A 27526-nucleotide genomic window follows, 5' to 3' on the forward strand; every position below is an offset into this window, starting at 1 on the left:
TGATCGATACATAATGGATATTTGAACGCACGCCATTGCTTTCACCAAATGCCAAATTTGACAATGACATTTAAATATTCAGTTTGCCCATGATTCTCATGAATTTACCTAGACCTAGAATTTTTGCTTTGGGAGCTATGAACTGTCTTTCAATATATTGTGTACGGATTTGAAACAATATCCTATTTGAATACATATCCTCCCGTTGTTTACTTGACGCAACTGACGTTTACGTTGAGACTATATCGAAAAGTTATACAGTTGAAGATGGACTCGTCAATGTTACAGGCCACAGACTCCACAGAGAGTGTTTTCGTGAAGGCTGAGCCCTGTGAGGATGTGTGTAAAACAGATGAGCCTACGTTCGAGGGAGTGTCTGTGAAAGCTGAGCCTTTGCTGGATGATGTGTGTGTAGAAGACGAGCCCAGGGGCGAAGGTGTTTCTATAAAAGTGAAGCCTTCGTGCTTAGATGTGTGTGTTAAGGACGAGTCGCTCGGTGTGAGCGCGGCGGCGGGGCTGTACACCGACCACGTGGTGAAGGATGAGCTCGTGCTCGGCCCCGTGATAGTGGAGCAGCGCGTGCGCCACGCAACAACAGGTCAGTTTCGGGTTCTAACTCTAACCATGAATAAAATAAAGCTGTTTAAATCATTAGGGCTTGGGAAATATAGTTTGAAAACCATTTACATAGCAAAGAAGTTTAGAAGAAGAAAGAAAACACATTTATCTTTTTTTTATTTTTTATTTATTTATCCAAAACAATCTTAAAATACTATGTACATTTGGAAACAGCGAGCGAAAACCGCGTACGGTTTATCTGCCGCCATTGTCGCTCGTTTACATTCCGGTTATCCGGTTAGGTATCTATCTAAAATCTAAATTTAATAATATTGTCTTCGGTTACCGCGATAGTTACTCATGAAATAAAACTATGAAAACGGATTATATCGCGTATATTGAATTTATAATACATCCCGACGTTTCGAACTCTTTACAGCGTTCGTGGTCAACGGGTGACTGAGGAAAAATTACAAAGTGCAAAAATACCCACATACTAAAATAATGAACAATCATAGACTACAAACTTTAAGGCTGGTTGTACATGCAAAATCGGTTCATAAGGCTAGTTATACACTATAATTATTTTTCAAGTAAAGATATATATATATACGCGATAAAAACTATGCCGGCTCCAACCCTACACCACGGACCCGAGAAGATTTAATTCCCTCCTAAATTGTAGGAGGGTATCCCAATATGGGACCGGCAACAAACTCGGCGGGACACATCTTTTCAAAACATCAGAATGTCCAGCATCATCCAACACTAAGGTCTCACAGTCTATGTCTCGCTTGCTCCTTTATCAGGTGGACTACAGGATCCCAAGCTGGTGGTAGAGAAAAGCCATCTTCCCTATTAAAGTTTGGATATTTCTTAATCTCAATGGCCTCGCGCAGCATTCTGGGTATGTAACGCTTCTCCTTGGCAAGAACCAGAGGCTTATCAAACTTGATTGAGTGATTGGCTTTATCCATGACATGCTCACAGACAGCAGACCTAGGTCGACGGTGCTTGACATCAGCTATGTGTTCCTTCACCCGAGTGGAAATGCTCCGTTTCGTCTGCCCGACATATGATAGGCCACACTCACAGTCCAGCCTGTACACTCCTGCAGTCTGTAGAGGGGTATTGCATTTTACAGGCCTCAGGAATTGTGACATCTTCTTCATTGGCTTGAAATATGTTTTTATAGAAGCACGCTTCAAGATGTGGCCGATCCTGTCCGTGACCCCCCTGACAAAAGGCAGAATGGCAGGCCTGCGCTCGACTGTGGGGATCTTAATGTGGGACCTCTGGTTGACCCGCGGTATCCTGAGCTCATTTGCCTGGAGCGCGCGCCTGGCATGCTGGAGCTCCGCGGCCAGATGCTGGTCATCACATATCCTCTGGGCTCTCTGAAACAAAGATTTGCCTACTGTAACAAGTTGACTGGGATGGTGATGCGATTTGCCATTTAAGTACCTATCAGTATGAGTAGGTTTCCTATACACAGTGCGACCTAGGGTGTTATCAGGATTTCTTTTTACCAATACATCTAAGAAGGGGGTTTCCCTTTCTTCTCTGAAACAAAGATTTGCCTACTGTAACAAGTTGACTGGGATGGTGATGCGATTTGCCATTTAAGTACCTATCAGTATGAGTAGGTTTCCTATACACAGTGCGACCTAGGGTGTTATCAGGATTTCTTTTTACCAATACATCTAAGAAAGGGAAACCCCCTTCTTTTTACCAATACATCTAAGAAAGGGAAACCCCCTTCTTAGATGTATTGGTAAAAAGAAATCCTGATAACACCCTAGGTCGCACTGTGTATAGGAAACCTACTCATACTGATAGGTACTTAAATGGCAAATCGCATCACCATCCCAGTCAACTTGTTACAGTAGGCAAATCTTTGTTTCAGAGAGCCCAGAGGATATGTGATGACCAGCATCTGGCCGCGGAGCTCCAGCATGCCAGGCGCGCGCTCCAGGCAAATGAGCTCAGGATACCGCGGGTCAACCAGAGGTCCCACATTAAGATCCCCACAGTCGAGCGCAGGCCTGCCATTCTGCCTTTTGTCAGGGGGGTCACGGACAGGATCGGCCACATCTTGAAGCGTGCTTCTATAAAAACATATTTCAAGCCAATGAAGAAGATGTCACAATTCCTGAGGCCTGTAAAATGCAATACCCCTCTACAGACTGCAGGAGTGTACAGGCTGGACTGTGAGTGTGGCCTATCATATGTCGGGCAGACGAAACGGAGCATTTCCACTCGGGTGAAGGAACACATAGCTGATGTCAAGCACCGTCGACCTAGGTCTGCTGTCTGTGAGCATGTCATGGATAAAGCCAATCACTCAATCAAGTTTGATAAGCCTCTGGTTCTTGCCAAGGAGAAGCGTTACATACCCAGAATGCTGCGCGAGGCCATTGAGATTAAGAAATATCCAAACTTTAATAGGGAAGATGGCTTTTCTCTACCACCAGCTTGGGATCCTGTAGTCCACCTGATAAAGGAGCAAGCGAGACATAGACTGTGAGACCTTAGTGTTGGATGATGCTGGACATTCTGATGTTTTGAAAAGATGTGTCCCGCCGAGTTTGTTGCCGGTCCCATATTGGGATACCCTCCTACAATTTAGGAGGGAATTAAATCTTCTCGGGTCCGTGGTGTAGGGTTGGAGCCGGCATAGTTTTTATCGCGTATATATATATATCTTTACTTGAAAAATAATTATAGTGTATAACTAGCCTTATGAACCGATTTTGCATGTACAACCAGCCTTAAAGTTTGTAGTCTATGATTGTTCATTATTTTAGTATGTGGGTATTTTTGCACTTTGTAATTTTTCCTCAGTCACCCGTTGACCACGAACGCTGTAAAGAGTTCGAAACGTCGGGATGTATTATAAATTCAATATACGCGATATAATCCGTTTTCATAGTTTTATTTCTAAATTTAATATTAAGGAAATACTGGTAAGTTAGGTAATCAGCATTTAGTTTGCCCGAGATGTTGATAAACAACTTGGGCGCGCACCTGTACTTGATAACAACATATTTTTTAAAATTATTTTAGTCTTATGTGTGTTATTAAGTATATTTTGGTTAACATCATTAGGCCATGAGTTTAGTGTATCGGGTAACAGAAATTGCCAGGTTCTTTTTCCATAGGTATTCTTGTAAGGTGGTAATACATATTAAATATATTAATAACGGGTCACTCACGTGTTTTAAGTCGAAAACGCTCGACATGTTTCACTCCGTACCGAGGAGCGTCATCAGGAGCTTGCGTCGACGGTGACGGTGTCAAGCGTTTTCGACTTAAAACACGTGAGTGACCCGTTATTAATATATTTAATATGTCTATGTCTCACGGAAGTTTTGTTGGTAATACATACTTTGGTATATTAATATTTCTTAATTTTTGTGACCTAGATCTATTTTTAAGGTAAGGTAAGTTAGCGATTTCATCACATACTAGCATCATTTTAAACTTATCATAGACATTAATTATTTTACAGTACTCAAATAGCTTTGTTTCGTCATTTCTATACATTTTCCTTATCAAGTTAGGTACAATTGTTTTTATCAGGCTTAGTTGTAGTTCTGGTTCTTCATAGTATCTAACATCACAGTTTGTAAAATATATAATTTATTTATAGTAAAAATGTTGTTCACATCTGAGGGTGGTTTCAGCTTCCAACCTGGTTTTAGAAGCGAAGCAGTCATATGAGATTGTCTCTGGGAGACCCTCTCTGAGGGACTGCTGTGTTAGACTGGAGCGCCTTGTTGTGGACACGCTGCTCACTGGCACTCGGAGCACAGACCGGGACAGCCCGAACCAAGTTCATGAAGCTGGAAGTCAACACAGAGACACCACAGTTGGGAATCTTAAAGGAAACATTGGAGGTGAGACATTTGTGTAGGCGTGGGGTATTCATATTCATATTTTATTTACAATATTTATAATATTACATGTCATTTTTATGTAAAAAGGCTTAAGAGAGAGAGAGAGAGAGAGAGAAATAGAGAGAGAGTCATTTTTATATTAATAGATTGTATAATTATTGTAAAAGAATAATAATATTTAGGTACATTCGTAAAAAACTATAACAATAATGTAATAATACAATTAATACTAAAGCTTAACATTCAAAAATTCCAAATTCGTCATAGTTGTAGAATTTGTGCTCGAGAAGCCAAGCCTTCAGGCTAGCTTTAAAACATTGCAGCGACGGTGATGAGGTGAATGTCTCCGGCAACCTATTACATACAGTAGGACCCATTATGTGGGTCAGCTTATTGGACCTTGCTAGTCTACGTTTTACCGGGAGAAGTTGGTTAGGATTCCGTAGCGTGCACGCTGAGTCGGCGCGTTTTTTATATTGACTCAGGTTGGTCAGGTTGGTATTTTTGCTTCGGTTTCATTACACCTAATTATCATAATTAGACCTAGAGATTTTTCTAGCACATACAAGGTAACGCTAGTGACTTCCTTCCGATATTTAGTTTATTGATGTACAGGTCTAATCATAATGCCATTGTCTTTATATGTACTAAATCTTTATATGTAAAAACAACTTAGTCTCAAAATACCTAAATGTCAAATTGTTTTCTTCTTAAAATGGCTTAAAATGTCATTATACGGGTCTCTATTGTTTGACATAATGGAGTATACAAAACAAACTTCTTTTTAACTCTGCCAAATGCTGTGTTTGTAGTTTTAGCCGTGCGCGTGATCCAATAATTGCGAATTACGAGCTGGGACCCGAGCCCATAACTCGTGTCTTCTCGGTTATGGATCTTGGAGTTGTCTTCGATACGCGCCTCACGTTTCACGAGCACCTGTCATCACTTGCTAAGGACTGCTACCGAAGACTGGGCTTTCTGATTCGCAACATGCGTGACTTTAAAGAGCCATTCGCACTGAAACTGGTCTATAACGCCTTGGTTAGAAGTAAGTTGGAGGCCTCGTCGGTCGTGTGGCACCCACACGAGTCAACGTATGCCTTGTTACTCGAGAAAGTTCAAAAAGCCTTTTTAAGATCCTTGTACAAGAAAATGTACGGGTATTACCCGTTTCTGTACCCAACCAAATTCTTGTTAGGGACCCTCGGTTACAACTCGTTAGAGGTCAGGCGAAACTTTTCTTTATTGACTACGGCTTTACGGGTCCTGCGTGGCGAGTCAGACTGCCCAGAGCTGGTGTGCCGCCAGGTACGACTTTTTGTCCCTGACGTTCCCAGGATGGCTCTCAGGCCCCGCCGACGCGACTTATTGGCAGTGCCGGCGGCTCGCACTGTGTCGCTTAAGAACTCGCCACTTCTTCGTTCTCTCACACTATTGAATTTTGCGTGGCGATGGACGGCTGTGTGCAGTGAATGTCTGAGGTTTTGTGAGAGGATGGATGATAGGTGCTCAACTGTAGTAATTTAGTGTTGTACATAAACCATAGTACTAGTTGTAATTTAAATGTAATTAACTTTCATGGCGCATTAGTTTTATACTGTAATGTCATGTAAATGTGTTTTCAATAAATAAATAAATAATTATTGAAAGTCATAATGTAATTATTGTCATATTATCATTAGTCATTACATTAAAGCTTTCGATACAATAGAGCACGAGAAAATCTGGCAGGCACTCAAAAACCAAGGTATCGAAAATAAATACATCAGAATACTAAAAAACAATTACAACAACAGCAAGGCAAAGGCAAAGAAATCAGAATAGAAAGAGGTCGTCACGTCAAGGGGATCCACTATCGCCGAAACTCTTCACAGCCGTTCTAGAAGAAGTCTTTCGTCAATTAGACTGGGAGAAATGTGGACTATCTATTAACGGTGAAAACCTTTCACATTTGAGATTTGCAGATGACCTGATAATACTCTCATCATCAAGCGAAGGATTGCAAACAATGCTGAATGACCTGGTAAGAGAAAGTGAGAAGGTGGGATTGGTTATGAACACACTAAAGACCAAGGCTATGACTAACGACAAACAAGAAAGTATTCTCATCAATAATAACCCAATCGAATATGTCAATGAGTACATCTATTTAGGCCAGATAATCTCTCCGGTAGATCTAACCTCAAAAGAAATAGATAGACGTATTGGAAATGCTTGGAAGACATATTGGAGCCTAAAGGAAATAATGAAAAATAAAGATATCAATGTAACTATCAAGCGGAAACTCTTTGATACCAGCATACTTCCTGTACTCACTTACGGCTGCCAAACCTGGGCTCTCACTAAAACACACATTAGAAAGCTAGAAACTTGCCAAAACTCCATGGAGAGAAGTATGCTGGGGAAAATACTATCGGATAAGATAAGAATAGAATCCATTAAAGAAGCTCACCAAAACAAAAGATGTCACAAAAACAATAAAAAAGTTGAAATGGAAATGGTCAGGACATACAATTAGAGGCAAAGAAAAATGGTCGAAATCGATAATGAACTGGTTCACAGGCCATAAGAAAAGAAAAAGAGGTAGACCATTTAGAAGATGGGTGGACGACATCAAAGCCATAGCAGGAAACACATGGACGAGAGTTGCCAAGGATAGAGAGGAATGGAGAAGGTTGGAGGAGGCCTTTTGCCAATAAGTGGCACACAGACAGCAATAAAATATGCTAGAACTGTAAAAATATGAAATTTGCTTTACTGTCTGAAATAAAGGATAATAAAATAATAATAATAATAATAAATTATATTTTACATTTTGGCACTCACATTAATTGTAATTCACACTGTCTATTTGAACAGCGATACCCATTTCTCATAAATAGAAAACATTTAGAAAATTGAGATATTGGTATGTTTAAAAAACGAGAAGAGGTCTTATCTAGAACTCACTCAGTCAGGCACAGAAATATGCTTATGCTGCCCTTATCAACATTGGAAATGCATTCAAAAAGCACACACGTTATGGCAATAAAAAATTTCAATAAATTACCAGACGAACTTCGAAATGAAGAACTATACTCTACTTTCATAAGACGTCTAAAACAATGACTTGTCTCAAAATGCTACTATACAATAACTGAGTAATTTGATTACAATTTAACTATATAATTCTAATTCTAACGACTTGACATTTAACTATATATTTTTTTAGTATTTAATTTATTAACATTCTAATTTGTTACAATTATATAAATTATTTCTTGACGATAATTCACCAATGTTTATATTTACAACGTATTGATTATTATTATATTTCCATTGATAGTACCAATTTAAACATATCTTATTTTGTATAAATTAAATTTTTAGGTTTAACTAGTTTATAAGACAGTGCTACGCCCTTGCAGGGTGACCATGTATAAAATCTCTATGTAACACCTTTAATTACCATGGTTTTTGCATGAAATAAATTAAATGAAATTTTAATGAAGAAATATTCATTCATATTTTATCTGTATACTATAATTAATTAATCAGGTAAAATTGTTGTTGTTGACTATAAATAAAATTAGACTTGTTGAAAAATAAACCATGTTCTACAACCTACACATAAAACCAAGGACCATGTACCTAACGAATAATGTACCTAATTATGCTATAAATTTTTATAATTGTTGTAACATGTAACATATTTTGTAAATATTATTATGTATACCCAATTCCTCACATATAAACGTTCCGATTCTGATTCTGTTGTGTATGAAAAAGTGACTTATTTATTTTATTATTTCAAGTCTATGTAGGTCTGCACTCAAAAGAAAGAGCGTACTCCCATCTTAAAGGCGCAATGCACTTGTAGCCCCTCTGATGTTGCAGGTGTCCATTAGCGATGGTAATTACTTACCATAAGGCGATTTGTCTGATCATCTCTCCTATACCATAAAAAAAGGATTCACTTGGAGGTTATATCGAGTTGCGTTAGTTGCATCCCTTTCTTCAATATGCCAAACGAAAGTGACGCAGCGACAGTGTGCCAACCAAGAGGCAAACGTGTAACGTCAGTGTTGTGTTAACGAATCAGTAAAGTTGGACCAGGCTAACGCTGCATGGCATTGGCAATGAGATGACAAAGTGTTTCAATGTCATCATTAATGTCAAATTTCTAGGAGCTGCAAAGTTAGCATAGACAAGCTCTGTCTATGTAATAATCGCGACATGTTTAATATATTATTTAGTAAAATAAAACATTTTCGTTGCAGGGCAAACTTCACAGAAGAAACCGAGCGGCAACACCAAAACTCACCAATGTGCCCACTGTGAATATACAACAGCTGTGAAGTCATGTTTAATAAGGCAATTGAGGAAACATACCAATGAGAAGCCATACAGATATGGCCAGTGTAGTTTCGCTAGTGCCCAAAAAAATCAATTGCGAGGACATGAAAGGATACATACTGGGGAAAAACCTTACAGATGTGACCAGTGGAGTTTCGCTAGTGCCGAAAAATCTAATTTGCAAAAACATGTAAGGATACACACTGGGGAAAAGCCTTACAAATGTGGACAGTGTAGTTTCGCTAGTGTCCAAAAATCGAATTTGCAAAAACATGTAAGAATACACACTGGGGAAAAGCCTTACAAATGTGGACAGTGTAGTTTCGCTAGTGCCCAAAAAAATCAATTGCGAGGACATGAAAGGATACATACTGGGGAAAAACCTTACAGATGTGACCAGTGTAGTTTCGCTAGTGCCGAAAAATCTAATTTGCAAAAACATGTAAGGATACACACAGGGGAAAAGCCTTACAAATGTGGACAGTGTAGTTTCGCTAGTGTCCTAAAATCTAATTTGCAAAAACATGTAAGAATACACACTGGGGAAAAGCCTTACAAATGTGGACAGTGTAGTTTCGCTAGTGCCCAAAAAATTCAATTGCGAGGACATGAAAGGATACATAATGGAGAAAAACCTTACAGATGTGACCAGTGTAGTTTCGCTAGTGCCGATAAATCTAATTTGCAAAAACATGTAAGAATACACACTGGGGAAAAGCCTTACAAATGTGGACAGTGTAGTTATGCTAGTGCCCAAAAAAATCCATTGCGAGGACATGAAAGGATACATACTGGGGAAAAACCTTACAGATGTGACCAGTGTAGTTTCGCTAGTGCCGATAAATCTAATTTGCAAAGACATGTAAGAATACACACTGGGGAAAAGCCTTACAAATGTGGACAGTGTAGTTTTGCTAGTGCCCAAAAAATTCAATTGCAAAGACATGTAAGGAAACACACTGGAGAGAAGCGTTACAAATGTGACCAGTGTAGTTTTGGTAATTTTTGCAAAATCCATAAAAGCAAACATACTAATGAGACACTTTAGAAGTGTGACCTTACAAGTACAAAGATTTGTTAACCAGATCTTCAAGGACATTTTATGAATTATATAACAATTCAAGTCTTGGAGACCCTTTACATCTCTGGATAATTTGATGTTTTTTTTTATTATTATATACATTTTATCTCTGACACCTAGAGACTTTTCATCTCTAAACAATTTTAGTACTTCTGTTATTTGTATAGTTTTTATTAGTTTTTTTTCCTTGTGTTTTAAATTATATTTATGTAATTGTTTTTTTGTAATTTTGGGTTAATTTTATTGTTTGTAAAAATTGACATGTAAAAGTGCCCCTGTGGCCTATTTGCTGAATAAATGTTTGATGTTTGACATTATAAAGGTAAATATTAAAAATCTTACGTTGAATGCATATCTCATTGAGCTCAACGAGGATGCGGAGTGTTAGGGGTCGGCAACGCGCATGTAACTCCTCTAGAGTTGCAGGCGTACATAGGCTACGGAGACTGCTTAACATCAGGCGAGCCACCGACGTGTTTGCTACCGACGTAGTATAAAAAAATGTCTTAGGTAGATATCTAAGTTTAAATGTGTCGTAAAAGCATTACCTATATATTTAAAACCATTTAATAGTACCTACGTAGCTTGTAACTATCGTAATAATAATAACAGTAGGTGTAACCTATACTAAGAATGTCTACTTACTTTTCCTCATCTGTCGAAAGAGGAAAAAATAATATATTTTTATTTACACTACAAGCTGTGTTATTTGTTCGCGACGCAGACATTTCTTTGGCATAGCACGCGGTGACGTGCGTGCGTGAGCGCTTGTGGCAGGGCCGCCCTCTGGTCGCATAATAACTTGTCATATTCATAACAATTTATGCATAAAATTGTAAGTCATAAAAATCTTTAGTCAGAATTATTCCTGAGTATAACTGGTTTTTCTTCATAAATGAGTTATGTCATAATTTTTTTAGTCATTAATTTAATTCGCATAAAATTTTCTCATATGCTTGGTAATTGTTTTTCGTTCGAAGTATTGCAGTGCACTATTAACATAAAAAATTTAGTCGTATATTTAGTGGTCATAATATGTTTTTTTCATAAATGTTACAAAGCATGAATAATGAATATGTATGGTTGTGAGGAACCCATGAAGCAAATATTACTATAGTCATAATTATAACCACACAAAAACCGTTTAAAAGAGGAGATCGAAGGAGATGAGCCCCCTCTAGTAGGAGTAACGGTTTTATAAAAGAAACTAATCATAGATATAGATTTATTTAAATAGTAGGTAGGTTAGGTTCGTTAGGTTTCTTTACTTGTCCGAAGGACAAACTACGCAGAAATAGGAGCCCCGCGTGAGGGGGATCCGTCGAATTAAGTGTTTGGACGGAGTTAGGGAAAAGATTTATTTCAAGGGGTTTCTTGTGTTGCTTATCATTTTCTTTTAGACGTTATCACACGTTATGGAGGTGGGTGTATGTACGGCTATCAATAAGTTAGTATGCCTTAAATAATTATGGTACAAAACGTTATATGTTATTACATTTATAAGTATCGATATGCTTTTAGTTTGTATGACATTTGATTCATTATAATTAAAATGTATAATGACCAAAAAGTGTGATAACTGCTGAGTATGGCATCAAATATTATGGTTAAAAATGTATGACACAATATAATATGACTTTTGATTTGTATGCGCAATGATGATTATGACACAAGTGGTTATGCGTGTGAATGATATGACTTTCATTTGTATGGACCCCTTGTGGCAACCATCTAGCTGGCGTTTGTACCGCCGGCGGTACGGAATTCGTAGGCATTAATTGAAATTCAGATTTAGTTTATTAGTTTAAGTTAAAGCTTTGTATCTGCATCTGAAATTGACATTAATGTTCCAGGAGTGCATATACTTATCGAAGCCAACATTTCTTTTCATTACCTATTTGTTATTCAAGGCATGACGTAATTAACTTAGCATATAATTTCTCCCTGTTTAAATACCTTAGTATACCTACATCGAATAATTAACTGTACTTTTTTTGTGCCAACCATAGCATAATTTTGTTGTAATTTGTGGATAATGTCGTTGGTTAATTTTAACTGTACTACTAAATATTGTCTTCGGTTACCGCGATAGTTACTCATGAAATAAAACTATGAAAACGGATTATATCGCGTATATTGAATACTACTACTAAATGTAACATCATATTGTATAGTTGTTTGTTATCCCTAAAATGAATAAAATAAAATAAATCCGAGCTCGCGCGGAGAGTTCCATAGCCCTGCCCTAGGCTGGCATAAGCTGTGATAACGCTAGGAAAATGATGATGATATCCATCAAGCTAGTTGGGATGCAAATTGTCAAAAAATTCATTGTTTTGATTTATTTTCACTAGTAGCTAGCTAAAGTCTTTGGTATTTACTTACTTCTACATCTCGCAGGTGCAGTAGGACCGCGCTCGCGCACAGCGACGCGCGCGACGCCTAGTACGACCACTAGCGCGGCGAGAGTCTGCGCTGGCAGCTATCCCTTCTCCATAAATGTACCCCGCCAGCCTTGAATATTAACCAATACACAATTTCTTGCTATTAAAAATATTGGTGAATAATTGTATTAAAAAAAATTAAAACTAACTTGCATATCTAAAAGTTACATTTAGTCATAGTGGGCATGTGGCGCGTGCGATTTCGCCCAGTGGCCAAATATCGGGCTGTCATTGGCCCCTGCGACCGCGCTCAGGAGCCCGTTGGTGCTGCCGCGCGCACGGCGCATCAGGGACGCGACGCGTTTGCGCATAATGGCGTGGAAGTCGTCCGTGTGTGCCTCCGCGAACCGCGAACATCCTCGAAGCACTGCAGAGTGCAGTACCGCGGCAGCCCCATCAGCATCCTGAACGCGTTATTGTAGAGGACGCGCAGCGCACTATAAGCTTTCTTCGTGCAGTTGATCCACAGGCTGCAAGTGTGAAAAGTTTGGCAATATGATCTGAACAAGGTTAATTTAACACTTGTTGTGCATTTTGCAAACCTGCGGATCAACATGTTGCTTCTCACTGATAGTGCCCTGCGCTCCCTCTCTACGATTGATTAGCTAAGAAAATCTATACGTCAAACCTCTTGCGCGGCATTACAATATTTGGCGCTGTTAAACCTTACTCATACTCATTTAATCATTGCTTTGTGTGTACAAAAAGATCTTAAGATTATAATTATGTTTCAACACAACCCTGTAAGGGCACTGCAATAAAATTACAAACTAATCAACTACTTAAATTATTAAATACTTATGTTTACATGTAATGGCCTGCCGTATATACATATAAGGGTGGCAGAGAGGACGACACGAGTAAATATTAAGCATTATCGCAGGAGTCCAGATATTCATTTACAGAGTAGAATGCTTTGTCTACGAGGAATGCCTTTAAATTCTTCAGAAACTTATTATCATTTAGCTCATTTTTAACATGGTTAGGTAGCTTATTAAAAATTCTAATTGACATCGGGTAGGGACCATTTTTATGAATAACTAATTTTGAGGAGGTTTGTGTCAAATTATTTTTGAAGCGAGATTCGAATCGTCGGGGCATATCTCCAAGTTTCGAATATAAATCAGGGTGCGCTTTTACAAATTTACACAATTCGAAAATATATATGCAGGGTACCTTGAGAATTCCTTACAAGGATGGTGCTAACCAATTCATATAAGTAATCAGATATAGTGTTAATAAATATTGTCATAAGCGTACTTTTTAAGCATAAAGACTTAAGGCTATTATGTCAATGACCTTATCAATAAGAAACTGATTGATGTTTAAGTATAGTAAGCTGCAGAGTTCAGAGACCCAGGTGAATGCAGGGGGGCCAGCCTTCTCAGCCATAATAGTGTCTACAGACGAACGCACCGCCGTCCGGCGCACGTTCGATCGTGTGTAAGGTGGGCCGCCGTACGGCCGTTAAGGGTTAAGGTCGCATCTATTAGTAAGAGCGAGAAAGAGATATTTCGACCGCACCGAGATCGCAGGAGGTTACAGTAGCATGTAACCTCGTACAGTATATGTTTATTTATTGGACTATTGTAAACCGTGCTCTTATTGTACGTAATAAAAGTTGTGTTATAATTTCCATCGACCTTCAGCCTGCCCCTCGCTCTCCCAAGATACCGTTAGGCTCCTCCCTTCCGACGTGTCGGAAGCCGGTGTTGCTCGAAGAAGTTTTGACGACCGGTCTGGCCTAGTGGGTAGTGACCCTGCCTGTGAAGCCGATGGTCCTGGGTTTGAATCCAGGCAAGGGCATTTATTTGTGTTGTGAACACAAATATTTGTTCCTGAGTCATGGGTGCTGTTTTCTATGTATATAAGTATGTATTTAAATATATAAGTATGTATATCGTCGCCTAGCACCCATAGTACAAGCTTTGCTTAGTTTGGAGGTAGGTTGATCTGTATAAGACCTTTACAGCGTTCGTGGTCAACGGGTGACTGAGCATGGGTGACGGGGGTTCGAAACGTCGGGATGTATTATAAATTCAATATACCAAAGAGGATATAATAGGATAGAGCGGTACTGTCATAGTAAATTTTGTAGCCACAGTAATATCACTGCCATCTATCGACACACGATTAAAACTAAAAATGAAGATGTATAAAAATACCATAAAATGTATTTACATATGGATACATGATTTTTTATTTGCATTAATTATTTTTATGATTTTGACCCATGTTCTTTCACTGATATGCGTTAAAATTGTTAAATAAAAAACGAAACCGTCACAGCCTTCTATTCGAGAGTAGGCCAAAGGTAGTGGCGCCATCTGCTCGATAATAAAATTTTCTTGATTTTCGAGGCACGTTTTTTCCTTAGACTGCATTCATCTATTACGGAGTTATATCTATCTTTGAATATACGAAACCGTCAACGCCATCTATCCGAGAGTAGGCCAAACGTAGTGCCTTTGGCCTACTCTCGGATAGATGGCGTTGACGGTTTCGTTTGTTATTTAACAATTTTAACGCATATCAGTGAAAGAAAATGGGTCAAAATCATATAAAAATAATTAATGCAAATAAAAAAAATCATTTGTGCCATTCTCAACCAAAAGGGTACTTATTGTCGGTTGTCAATAAGGCGCTATTTCCAGATAGTTGCAATTTGAAATCAACCTTATCGATGTGGTACCTTTTGGTTGAAAGCGTCACATTTATCCGTATATAAATACATTTTCATTTTTAGTTTTTATCGTGTGTCGATAGATGGTAGTGAATTTACTGTGGCTACAAAATTTACTATGACAGTACCGCTCTATCCTATTAAATCCTCTTTGATTTCAGTTTACGCAAAAAAATCATGTTTGTTGTTTGGGAGCCCCACTTAAATATTAATTTTATTTTGTTTTTAATATTTGTTATAGCGGCAACAGGAATACATCATCTGTGAAAATTTTAACTGTAGCTATCACAGTTCGTAAGAAACAGCCTGGTGACAGACGGACAGACAGACAGACAGGCAGACAGACAGCGGAGTCTTAGTAATAGGGTCTCGTTTTTACTCTTTGGGTACGGAATCCTAAAAAAACTAACCTAAGAGGAGAAATTAATTAACAATAAAGGAATAATAATAACTTTATTTATTTCGAACATCAGCCCATAGCTACATTATATTACACTAACTTAAATTAAACTAAAACTATAACTTAAATAAGTAAATTAGCCCAACGGCACATCTACTGTCCATGTGCATGGCGTTTTACTTTTGAACTATTTTCCAGTGTGTTTCCATACTTGGTTTTGCAAATGACATTTTGAGGCACTATCGGAACTAATCTGGCCCAATTTTTAAGTCATTTTCATCAATGTGTTTATATAAATGTAGTAGCAGACTACTTTTATAATTCGCAGCATAATTGCAATGTCCACATTTGTGAGGCTTTTCAACTGCGTGTCTTTGTTTGTGACTTTGTAAAGCACGTTTTTGGACACTAGCATAACTGCACTGATCACACTTGTACGGCTTTTCACCAGTGTGTTTCATTACGTGAGCTTGCAAATAATATTTCTGGGAACTAGCGTAACTACACTGATCACATCTGTAAGGCTTTTCACCAGTGTGTTGTTTCATATGGACTCGCAGACCGTTTTTATGTTTACTAGCATAACTGCACTGGTCACATTTGTACGGCTTCTCATCTACGTGTTTCCGTTTATGAGTCAGTAAACCACTTTTTTGGATACTACAAAAATTACACTGGTCACATTTGTAAGGCTTTTCTCCAGTGTGTTTCTTTACATGAACTTGCAAATAATATTTTTGGGCACAAGCATAACTGCACTGGTCACACTTGTACGGCTTTTCACCAGTGTGTGTCCTTAAATGAACTTCCAAATAACTTTTCTGGCTGCTAGCATAATTACACTGAACACATTTGTATGGCCTTTCACCAGTGTGTATCCTTACATGGTCTCTCAAATTACCTTTGTGGCCGCTAGCATAGCTACAGTGAACACACTTGTATGGCTTTTGACCAGTGTGTTTCCTTACATGCACTGTAAAATGACCTTTGTGGTTGCTAGCATAGCTACAATGATCACATCTGTATGTTTTCTCATTGGTATGTTTCCTCAAATGCGGTATTAACCGTAACTTAATAGCTGTTGTGTATTTACAGTGGGCACATTGATAATTTTCGGTCGGTTTCTTCTGTGAAGTTTGCCCTGCAACAAGATTGTTTTTATTATACAAATTTAATATGACACGTTGGCCTATGTACAGTCGAAGGCAAAAATATCGATCCAGACAAATGGCTCAAAAATATGTGAACACGACTTTAGTGTCTAAGGTGTAAGAGCGTACATATATTTTTGCAACTTTGGAAATGTATATATATTTATGCCCTTGACTGTAGACTTGACGCGGCCAATGATGAATTCATGATCATTATGACAGCTCATTTTTGTCAAGAGCCTGACACTCTTTGCTAGAGAAAGATAGTCTTATTGCGATTCCTACAAGAGGAAAGAGAAAATAGTGCCACGCTTTATCTTTATCACCGACCGGGCATTTTTTCATGGTCGGGTTATAGCATCATAGCAAGGAGGCGATGGCGAAATACCGAATGCTGCCATACATGAAACTGTCAATACATGAATATGTCTTTCTCTTACCCCTGGTCGCTCGGTTTCATGTCTATAACTACTTGTATATACTATGTCTATGATTTTTGTAATGGAGTAACTGTCATTGTCAAATGTTTCTGGACTTTTTTAGTACTATAACAGATTTTTGGGGTTCCGTACCTCAAAAGGAAAAAAACGGAACCCTTATACTTATAGGATCACTTTGTTGTCCGTCCGTCCGTCTGTCTGTCTAGACCCTTTATCTCGTGAACGCGAGGTCTCAAATTGAAATTAAAACTCAGGTCTACAGTCCCTTAAAGCTGTGAAAAAATTAAACTTCTAAGTTAACTTAAAAAAAGATACGGTCGTTTATGCCCCAAAGAACATTTCAATAATAAACGTTCTAATATTTTGACACACTCATGGGAATCAAAATTCATAGGGTACTTCCCGTTGACCTAGAACTATGAAATTTGGCAAGTAATATTTTCTTTCTTATACTACAAGTACAGGGAAAAATCTCAAAACTATAAATAAGTAAGAAATAAAAAACCGGCCAAGTAAGAGTCGGACTCGCGCACGAAGGGTTCCGTACCATTACGCAAAAACACGGCAAAAAAATCACGTTTGTTGTATGGAAACCCCACTTAAATATTTATTTTATTCTGTTTTTAGTATTTTTTTATTATAGCGGCAACAGAAATACATCATCTGTGAAAATTTCAACTGTCTAGCTATCACGGTTCGTGAGATACAGCCTGGTGACAGACGGACAGACAGATAGACAGACAGACGTTGTTTTTAATCGTCCAAAATGTGGACGGTGGATGGTGTTTTAGGTGTAGACATGCCGATTTCTAATAAAAGTTTACGGTGGACACTGAAGGTACACTAAATCATAAAATCATAATTCTATACACAAAGATCTTTTTTCTTTTATCTTTGGTTTCTTTTTACTACAAATACTTACATAAATTTCGCGTGAAATAATGCAAGATTTCATAGGTCCACCCGCCAACCTGACGTCAGTTTGGCGGGTGGACCTTGTTTTGTGCCTAGCTCGTTTGAGGGATAGATATACTGATTTCTAATGAAAGTTTACACAGGTACACTGAAGGTACAATATAACTGCATACTTTTAGTGCGGTATAATGCAAGATTTCATAGGTCCACCCGCCAACCTGACGTCAGTTTGGCGGGTGGACCTTGTTTTGTGCCTAGCTCGTTTGAGGGATAGATATACTGATTTCTAATGAAAGTTTACACAGGTACACTGAAGGTACAATATAACTGCATACTTTTAGTGCGGTATAATGCAAGATTTCATAGGTCCACCCGCCATCCTGACGTCAGTTTGGCGGGTGGACCTTGTTTTGTGCCTAGCTCGTTTGAGGGATAGATATACTGATTTCTAATGAAAGTTTACACAGGTACACTGAAGGTACAATATAACTGCATACTTTTAGTGCGGTATAATGCAAGATTTCATAGGTCCACCCGCCATCTTGACATCAGAATGGCGGATGGACATTTTTTGTTAAATATCTCATTTTAGGGAGAGGTACACTGGTTTTTATTAAAGGTACACTGAGGTACACTAAAGGTACACAATGTTTATAAATATTTCGTTGGAATCGCCGAGGTCCACCCGGCATCCTGTTCTGTGTCCTCACAACAGTTTAAATTCGATTAAACTCCCAGAGGATGTAGTAGCGGCCCAAAGTGTCAATGAGTTTAAGAATAAATTAGATAAGCACAAAGCAAATTCTACTCAACACTGAGTTAGTTTATGACTCTGGATACAGGCATTATCAGTTGTTTAAACTGCCTGCCTGCATTACAAATAATAATAATAATTATAATTATTATGTGTATCTCCGTTTTAAAACTCTCGGGTCTTTCGAGCCCGGTCATTTATAAGGCGTGCGTGGGGATATAGATCCAACACGTAGAGGCCGTTTGGAGAGATTTGATGTCATGTAGAACGCCTGGTGGAACCCATTCACGGGTACATCAATAGATATCCGTGAACCGGTTTCAGCAGGCATTGGAAACTATTGTAGAGAGTATGGACAGAGTACTGATCTATGGTTTAAGTTTGGGTGGTTAAAAGACTGGGCTATTACAAAGAAGTCCGGACACCTGCCATAACATTGCTTGCACAAGTTATCGAGGCAGGCGGTGACTCGCCACTCGTTAGATGGGCACCTGATGCGCCATCGTAAAGATGGCCAGACGCAACACCGGAGTGAGCGGCTCAGGGGTGTCGAGAGGTGTGCTGCGCTTTCTCCGAAGTTACTCGCGGCGTTATGCCCTTTAACACTTCCACCCCTGGAGCATATAACTCTTACGACTCCCCTCTGGACGGCCAATATCATTATTATCATTATTATTAAAGCTTTATTTGTTCTACAGTCAGGTTATTATTATTTTTGTTTTTCTTTATTTTAACTTTGTTTTGGGGCTGACTGCAGATCCCATCTGCTGGGTGAAAGCCTCCTCACTTTTTCTCCACTCATCCCTGTCTTGGGCTTTTGGGAGATGTGAGGGTGGTGGTCTAATTTCCTGGCAATAGCTGTCTTCAATAATTGTGAATATTGCCTATCTGTAAACTCTTTTGGTGCAATTCTTGAATACTATTATTGAGACACAATTATTTGCAGATTCTCGTACAAGAAACTTGCATAATCTAAATGGGCCTTAAGGCAAAAATACCACACAAGCACACAGATCTCTCACCTCTATCGTTTTCTTCAAGGTTCCCAACTGTGATGTTTTTGTGTTGACTCCCAGCTTCATAAACATGTATCGGGCTGTTCCGGTCTATGCTCCGAGTGACGATGAGCAGTGTGTCCACATCAAGGCGCTCCAGCCTCACACAGCAGTCCCGTAGATAGGGTCTCCAGGGGACAATCTCATATGACTGCTTCACTGATGACTTCATGAAAGCTGAAACCACCCTCTGATATTAACAACATTTAACAAATCAACTTTGCGGCAGGGGGGCAAGAGGGGGGGGAGGGAAACTTAAAATACGTGAGTGACCCATTATTAATATATATTTACTATACTAAACTAATTACTAACCACTAGGTTTTTTTTCGTCACTAAAAGGTGCTTACTCAGCATGTGCTGCAGCATGGTATTCTGCCGGGACCTAGCAGTGCGCGCGCATGTCTCACGGTATTTTCAACCACCAGTGACAAAAAAGACAGCAGTAAAAAAGACTGAAAAGCAGTAAAAATTACACTAACTCACTTTGTTCCAATTAAGTTGGCCCAAAGTTAATTTAGACTCGATTTTGTTTCTTCTTTCAGAATTCTTTACTGAGTAAATGAGTTTGCCAACCCGTATTTCCCAAGCCCTAATGATTTTACAGCTTCATTTAATTCATGGTTAAAGTTAAGGTGCGTAATTTTAGGCAGCCTCGGGTCGAGGCAAGCACGGCTTGCCTGTTTGCTCAAATCCGTACGCGCCTCACGTGCACAAGCAGCGAGAGAGTGGCTCGCAGTGAGCCGGCTGGAGTCGGTCTTTTGACCATGCTCAAAGGCGCCTCGGTGTGCATGCTTCGACTAAATTAGTGTGCGGCGCGCGCGGTGACAAGTTCAGACTTATCAGTGCTCACGGCACGTATGACCACATGATTTTTATATAACTGTTTCATCCACCACCAAGAAAAAATGTTCTACTTTTTATTAATTATTCCATGAATTATAATAAACGCAGCAGCAGCTGTTATCGCGTCCGACGCCATTTTGTGCGGCGCACAAAGTCAGCTCGCGTTGCCTCACCCAAACATAAACACATCATCACGCGCATCTCGCCGCTAGGGGCGAGCATGCCTCGGTCTGAGCCGCTCAAATGCTCAGCTTTAGAGTCCACAACTGACCTGTTGGTGCGTGGCGCACGCAGCGCCTTTCCACAAGCACGGGGCCGAGCACGAGCTCATCTTTCACGGCGTGGTCGGTGTACAGCTCCGCCGCCGCGCTCACGCCGAGCGACTCGTCTTTTACACACACATCTGAACACGATGGCTCGGCTTTTATCGACACACCCTCGCACCTGGGCTCGTCTTTTACACACACATCATCCAGCAAAGGCTCATCTTTCACAGACAGTCCCTCGAACGTGGGTTCATACGTTATACACACATCCTCATGGGGCTCAGTCTTCACGCAGACATTCTCTGCGCCCTGTAATGCTGACGACTCCATTTAACACTTCAATATTATTGATAGCAAGTCACGAAATGTAAATGTTACTTTTTCAATTGTGGGATATTGTTTTAAATCCATACAATATATTTTTTCTTGATAAATTACTATTTTCTATCTAATGTCATTGTCAAACAATTTTGACTGTTCACCAATTGTTTTTTTTAAAGAATTATCGCCTGGATGCGAGTTCTTTAAGCCAACTTTTTCGAAGCAATGGTGTTCGGTCCCCATGTATGTACAGGGCCCTCCACACTCATGCGCAAATCACGGCGCGAAGCCGCGAATTCGCGCATGATGCGATTCGCGCATGAGCGTGGAGAGCCGCGAACGTGAGTGTGCAGTCTAGTTCGCTAACCAGCCTTCCTGCCGCGTAGTCTGGAGCACTTAATATTCTTTGGTACAAACGTTGTGGTTAAGGGCCCTCCACACTCATGCGCGAATCGCAGCTTCGCGCCGTGATTCGCGCATGAGTGTGGAGGATCCTTTATATACTCTTTGTTTGGTACGATCAATTCTGTGCAACATGATAGTAGCCTCGTGATTAATTCCTTTGTTTTTTGCTCATTAATATTGTTTAAAGTGTAATATCGATAGCTTTATTATACAATAATCTAATGTGGTAGTGTGCAGTGAATGGAGAATTAATCTCAAAGCGTGTTTAACCACCATTTTGGAGTCAACGGCCGGTAGTCCACGTGCTTCTCGTAAAATCCAGCTATCGGTTTTACGAGACAACTACAACAACCACCGAACAGCGTCGTGCTCTAAGAGCATTTATTTTGTTCCTACCCTTTTACGTGACATTGGCTACGGGCAGCACCGCCCTCAAGTCCATCAAGAAAAGAAAAGAAGACGGTACCGGACAGGAGAGGTCAGTAATCAGTAATTTATTGCTTTCATAGGTACAATAAGGTCTTAAATTAAAATGGTGATCTAGCTATGAACCCTGTAAGGGCACTGCAAATTGAGCACGTAACTTAATACTATAATATTACTCTGTCTGTCTCACTTATAGAGGTGAATACAATTAGGTACAAACTACGTGTGTGTAAAAGTGTTATTTAATTTAACTAATAGCTGGAAATAAATGTTCATAAAAAAAACTGATAAAACTTTTAAAAAATCCGTTAACGTCCTTTTACGTTACTGTGTGTATTCTCTGTATGTTTTTCCAGTTCGTAAATTTTGTCAAATATAATGTGACGAATAACCGAGGTTTATCGTTTGGACATTATGAGTAAAGAACTTCCTTTTTGCAATGAGGGCTATCGTTTTTTTGCTCACCAGTCACTCATCTCTATGTATGAAAAGTGTCCATCAAAAAACAGTAATTAGGCGGCGCCACCATATACCGAAATACTACCAAAAACAACCTACGTAATTTGGTCGGATTATTTGTTGGTTCATGTTATACTCATGTCCCAGACCCTAACTAGCGCCACCGGAGAGATTAGGAACTATTATTTAAAGCTGAAAGCGGTCACTTTTGCAACAATTCTGCCATAAGAGATTGGCGTCCTTTTCTATACCATCCATAGACTGAAGAACCGCTGTCAGTCATTGAAGTGACAAGTGACATTTCGAACTATGGAAAAGACCACCATCTACACTAGCGCCCCTAGCGGTGAATTCATACGCGTTAGCCCCACAGACCTTGAAATGTTCGTACGCACGTTTGACTATTATTTAAAAAAATGTGAGGTCCTCAAACTATAATAAAACAATGACTGACGCACATTTCATCATTATTATTTACAACGACGGGACTTAATCGCGTAAAATAAGTTTTAAATTTACCTCCGACTCCGGTTATTTACGCCGTCCTCCAAACGTCGGAGGTAAATTTAAAACTTATTTTTCCCCTCACTAGTTCGGAAAGCCGTCTTTTATCCTTTAAAACAAGCGGGGAAAATCGCATTTTATCCACTAGTGGGGAAAGTAATTTGACCTTGAATGGAGCGTGTTTAAGTAGCTTGACAGATAACAAAACGTAAAACGCTCATAATAATGGTTCGTTCGATATTAATATCATTAAATAAATGGTTTGAGAATCTAATAAAAAATAACAAATTTAGCTTTATTTAATAATTTTAAGTCATAAACCTTAAAATTCCATAAGAAACGTTAGATTTTTTATAATGATGTTAAATATAATTCTGAACGCACAAGTTGCATGCATCGACTGCAATTTCAAACCGCATCGTTGACATTTCATACGTCAGAACAGAAATGTCAACATTGTTAACATTTTTTTTACTTAAATACACTTCTCACCGACTCACGTAAGAATCAGAATTTCCAGTGTTTTCTGCATGAATCTAGTATAACATGGATCGGTCATGAGGGGTGGGGCGAAATGACCGAAAGGGATAGTCTTATGTATCTTTCAGTAGTAGTGACAGAGAGCAATATATTACTTTTTGTCTTTGTCATAGTTTCACTTTTCCACCGCTGCCACAACCGAAATTGTGGCAAACAAATAAGTACGTGACATGTCATGCTCGTCCGTTGCTTGTTTAATTATTGTTGTTTTCTATGAAATTGTGCTTTTTCTTATAAAACATAGTGATGGTTAGCGTTTTGAATTGATAAAATAATGGTGAATTGTTCTGTAATCGGCTGTAATAGCCGCTCTGAGCAAAAATATGAGAACAGACCTTTCACACGTAAGTACGGTATTTTACACCTTCCTCTTAACGCAATATGTGAGACTAACAGTAAAATTACGTTACACTCAAAGCAATGTAGAATCAAACGATTTCAATAAAAATATCACAATTATTTACGCAAATTAACAAAACATTATTTGTAAAATTATCCGCTCAAATTACGTAGGTTGTTTGTGGTAATATGTCAGTTACTCAGACGAGTCTGAGGTCACCATGAATCTAGTATAACTGGATCGGTCATGATGGGTGGGGGAAAATGACCGAACGGGATAGTCTTATGTATATTTCAGTAGGAGTAGCAGAGAAAGCGCTGTTATTGTTTGTCCTTGTCATAGTTTCACTTTTCCACCGCTGCCACAACCGAGGTTGTGGCAAACAAATAAGTACGTGACATGTCATGTTTGTTCGTTGCTTGTTTAATTATTGTTGTTTTGTATGAAATTGTGCTTTCTCTTATGAAATATAGTGATGGTTAGCGTTTTGAATGCTTGAACTTTGATAAAATAATGGTGAACTGTTCTGTAATCGGCTGTAATAGCCGCTCTGAGCAAAAATATGAGATACACACGTAAGTACGGTATTTTACACCTTCCTCTTAACGCAATATGTGAGAATAACATCGTAAAATTACGTTACACTCAAAGCAATGTAGAATCAAACGATTTCAATAAAAATATCACAATTATTTACGCAAATTAACAATACATATTTTGTAAAATTATCCGCCCAAATTACGTAGGTAGGTAGGAGTGTGAGGTCAGCCATTTTTAAACTTCTTCTTAATTTAGCTGCATAACAATCATGTTAGGGATACCAGATGAAAATATCATAATTTTATGGGTAATTTTGACCTCGAAGTTTTTTCGTACTTCTAATTCCAAAAAAAAAAAACAAATGTGAAGATTAAATGTGGTGTACATTAATTAGTGTGATTGCGATTTGTGATTTCTTTAAATTAAAACCCATAATACATTTTATTTTACGTTTTATTTACTAAACATGTTTAGTTTTGTACCACCTGCGCGAATTATAGGAGGTATTTCATTGTTCATACGCCTAAAAAGAACGGCCCATTGACATTTTATTTAACAATTTTTTAATACCGTCAAACATGCTAACTTTGCCTCCAGGGTAATCGCCCCAACGTGATATCAAATATTGGGGTAATTTTTACCAATATGGTATCCCCACGTTTATTACGTCATCTATGTCTATCCCTTACGGGCGCACGCGGTAGGCCGCATCTATAGAAATATACTAGATCTATGGAGGTCACCCGTTTTTAATCTTCTTCTTAATTTAGCTGCATAACAATCATGTTAGGGATACCAGATGAAAATATCATAATTTTATGGGTAATTTTGACCTCGAAGTTTTTTCGTATTTCTAATTCCAAAAAATAAAATAACAAATGTTGTGAAGATTAAATGTGGTGTACATTAATTGGTGTGAATAATGTGATTTGTGATTTCATAAAATTAAAACTCATAATACATTTTATTTACTAAACATGTTTAGTTTTGTACCACCTGCGCGAATTATAGGAGGTATTTCATTGTTCATACGCCTAAAAAGAACGGCCCATTGACATTTTATTCAACAATTTTAATACCGTCAAACTTTGCCTCCAGGGTAATCGCCCCAACGTGATATCAAATATTGGGGTAATTTTTACCAATATGGTATCCCCACGTTTATGACGTCATCTATGTCTATCCCTTACGGGCGCACGCGGTAGGCCGCATCTATGTAATGCTAGGTCTATGGTTTTCTGTTATAATATCGTACAAAATAAGTGATTCCAGTGATGAAGATGATCTAACGCCTGTGGATGTTGCACTTTCCTCGCTATAGTGAGAGGAAAAGTTTTGTATTACACACGGGTGCAAATGTATTTTACTTCTCGTGTGTTGAAACACTCGCGGGTAAAATACAACTTTGCACCCTTGTATAACAAATAACTATTACGCGATAAAGTCCCGTCGTTGTGAATAATAATGAGTAAAAATCGTGAAAGTTTAAATCAGTGTGTTGCACATTTGGTCAATCAAAGAGAAAGTTCCTAAAAAACTAAAAAACAATAACAGCTGCACGTTTGGTCATTTGGAAAATGGAAAATGTTTAACAATTAAATACGTTTAACTGTCGCATACGGAGGTTTTGGCACGTAGCAATCTCACTAACTTATAGAGGTTACAGAGTGAAGAAATGACTCACTAATACGGTTTATATTTTTCACTTATAGAGGTTTTGGGAGGATAAAATGACGGGACCTGGCAAATTCACTAATTTTTTCGCTTACCCAGTTCTCAGCTCACTTACACAAGTTTGACTATATGAGGCATTTTCTATGAAAAGGGACCTTATTGTCGATGGCGCTTACGCCGCACAGCGTCGCGCGGCATTGTATTTATATCGGAGCATCGTTAATAATAGCGTAAGCCATCGACAATAAGGTACCTTTTTATAGAAAATACCGCATATTTATAATTTGACAACACTACTCATAATTATAACACCCTTAGCCCAAACAATCGCATTACTATACAGTCTGGCAAAAAAGAGTAGAAATGAAAAAGTGGCAACACTGTAGTGTCGTCTCTTTCAAATCAATCTAAGAAAAACGGGACAACGGGACGGGCATCCCGAGATATTTTAAAGTTAGTATATTTTGCACTCTGCCAATCTATTATTCAGTATTGTATTGCGGCCTGGGGTGGCGCTGCCAAAACTGCAATGATAGAGGTTGAACGGGCGCAGCGAGCTGTACTGAAGGTAATGCTGAGGAAACCTTTCCGTTATCCCACCGACGAGTTGTACGGAGAATCATCAGTTCTCAGAGTTCGTCAACTTTTCGTAGTAAAAGCTGTTACTGAATCTCATCGAACTGCTGTAGCTTCAGTAGACCACGTAAGACGACGACAAAAACGTCTTAATCACCTGACTGTCTGTTGTCCTCGAGTTAATACTGCTTTCGCTAAACGCTTTCCATTCTTCCTACACCCTACAGTCTACAATAGGGTTTCTAAATTATGTAACTTTGATGACTTCTCTTTCTCTATCTTAAAATCGAAAACTAAGAAATGGCTTCTTTCTCAGTCTTACAATCAGACAGAAGAAATTATTCATACTTAGGTAGCGTATACACACACACACACACACTCACACACACACACACACACACACACACCACGCCTAAAAAAAAAAAAAATCCCCTCACGCATGTCTCTCCTGAATGCTTTATTTTGATTGTATTTTTTTTTTTGTTTGCATATATTTTCCTGCATGCACTTTTTTGTAGTTCAATTAATTTATAGTTCATATTTGATATCTCTCGTTCAATCAACGGCCATCATACTCAGTATTGTTAAAATTTCTCAGTAAATTGTATTTACCCGGTTCCCGAGATACAGGCTGCGCCTAGTTTGGGGCCGATGGATATTAACTTAATTGTAAAATCTAATTTATTATTTTTTGTTCAACCTGTGATGTCAACTTGTAAAATATTTGGTAAATAAACGATTTGAATTTGAATTTGAATTTTGCCAGACTGTACTAAAGCCCTAATAACACAAAGAGGCGCCATTCATTTATTTTGACCCCACCCAGACCTATGTAAGAAAAAATAAGAATAGGCCAACCCCCTCCAACTTGTATTACGTAAGAATGTAAAGGAAAAAACCGACGAAGTGCGAGT

The 27526-nt window shown here is 38.7% G+C and overlaps 2 protein-coding genes across 2 annotated transcripts in view; one reads left to right on the forward strand and one right to left on the reverse strand.

The window, feature by feature from the left end:
• Positions 1-267: 267 nt before the first annotated feature.
• Positions 268-27526, forward strand: part of LOC134753029 (zinc finger protein 431-like) — a 91673-nt gene continuing 64414 nt past the window's right edge. Inside the window, exons 1-5 of the mRNA XM_063688789.1 lie at positions 268-598; positions 4245-4457; positions 6422-6556; positions 7020-7131; positions 8706-10376. Of these exons, the coding sequence (XP_063544859.1) occupies positions 268-598; positions 4245-4457; positions 6422-6556; positions 7020-7131; positions 8706-9840 (1926 nt within the window). The 3' untranslated portion in view covers positions 9841-10376. The remainder of the gene's footprint in view (positions 599-4244; positions 4458-6421; positions 6557-7019; positions 7132-8705; positions 10377-27526) is intronic.
• Positions 15464-21281, reverse strand: LOC134753185 (zinc finger protein 664-like). The gene is made up of 3 exons (XM_063688984.1): positions 20833-21281; positions 19683-19892; positions 15464-16541 (listed from the first exon to the last, which is right to left on the reverse strand). The coding sequence occupies exons 1-3, from the start codon at positions 21155-21157 to the stop codon at positions 15649-15651; spliced, it is 1428 nt and encodes a 475-aa protein (XP_063545054.1). The 5' UTR covers positions 21158-21281; the 3' UTR covers positions 15464-15648.

Source organism: Cydia strobilella, chromosome 26 (genome assembly GCF_947568885.1).
Source record: "Cydia strobilella chromosome 26, ilCydStro3.1, whole genome shotgun sequence".
Classification (NCBI taxonomy): domain Eukaryota; kingdom Metazoa; phylum Arthropoda; class Insecta; order Lepidoptera; family Tortricidae; genus Cydia; species Cydia strobilella.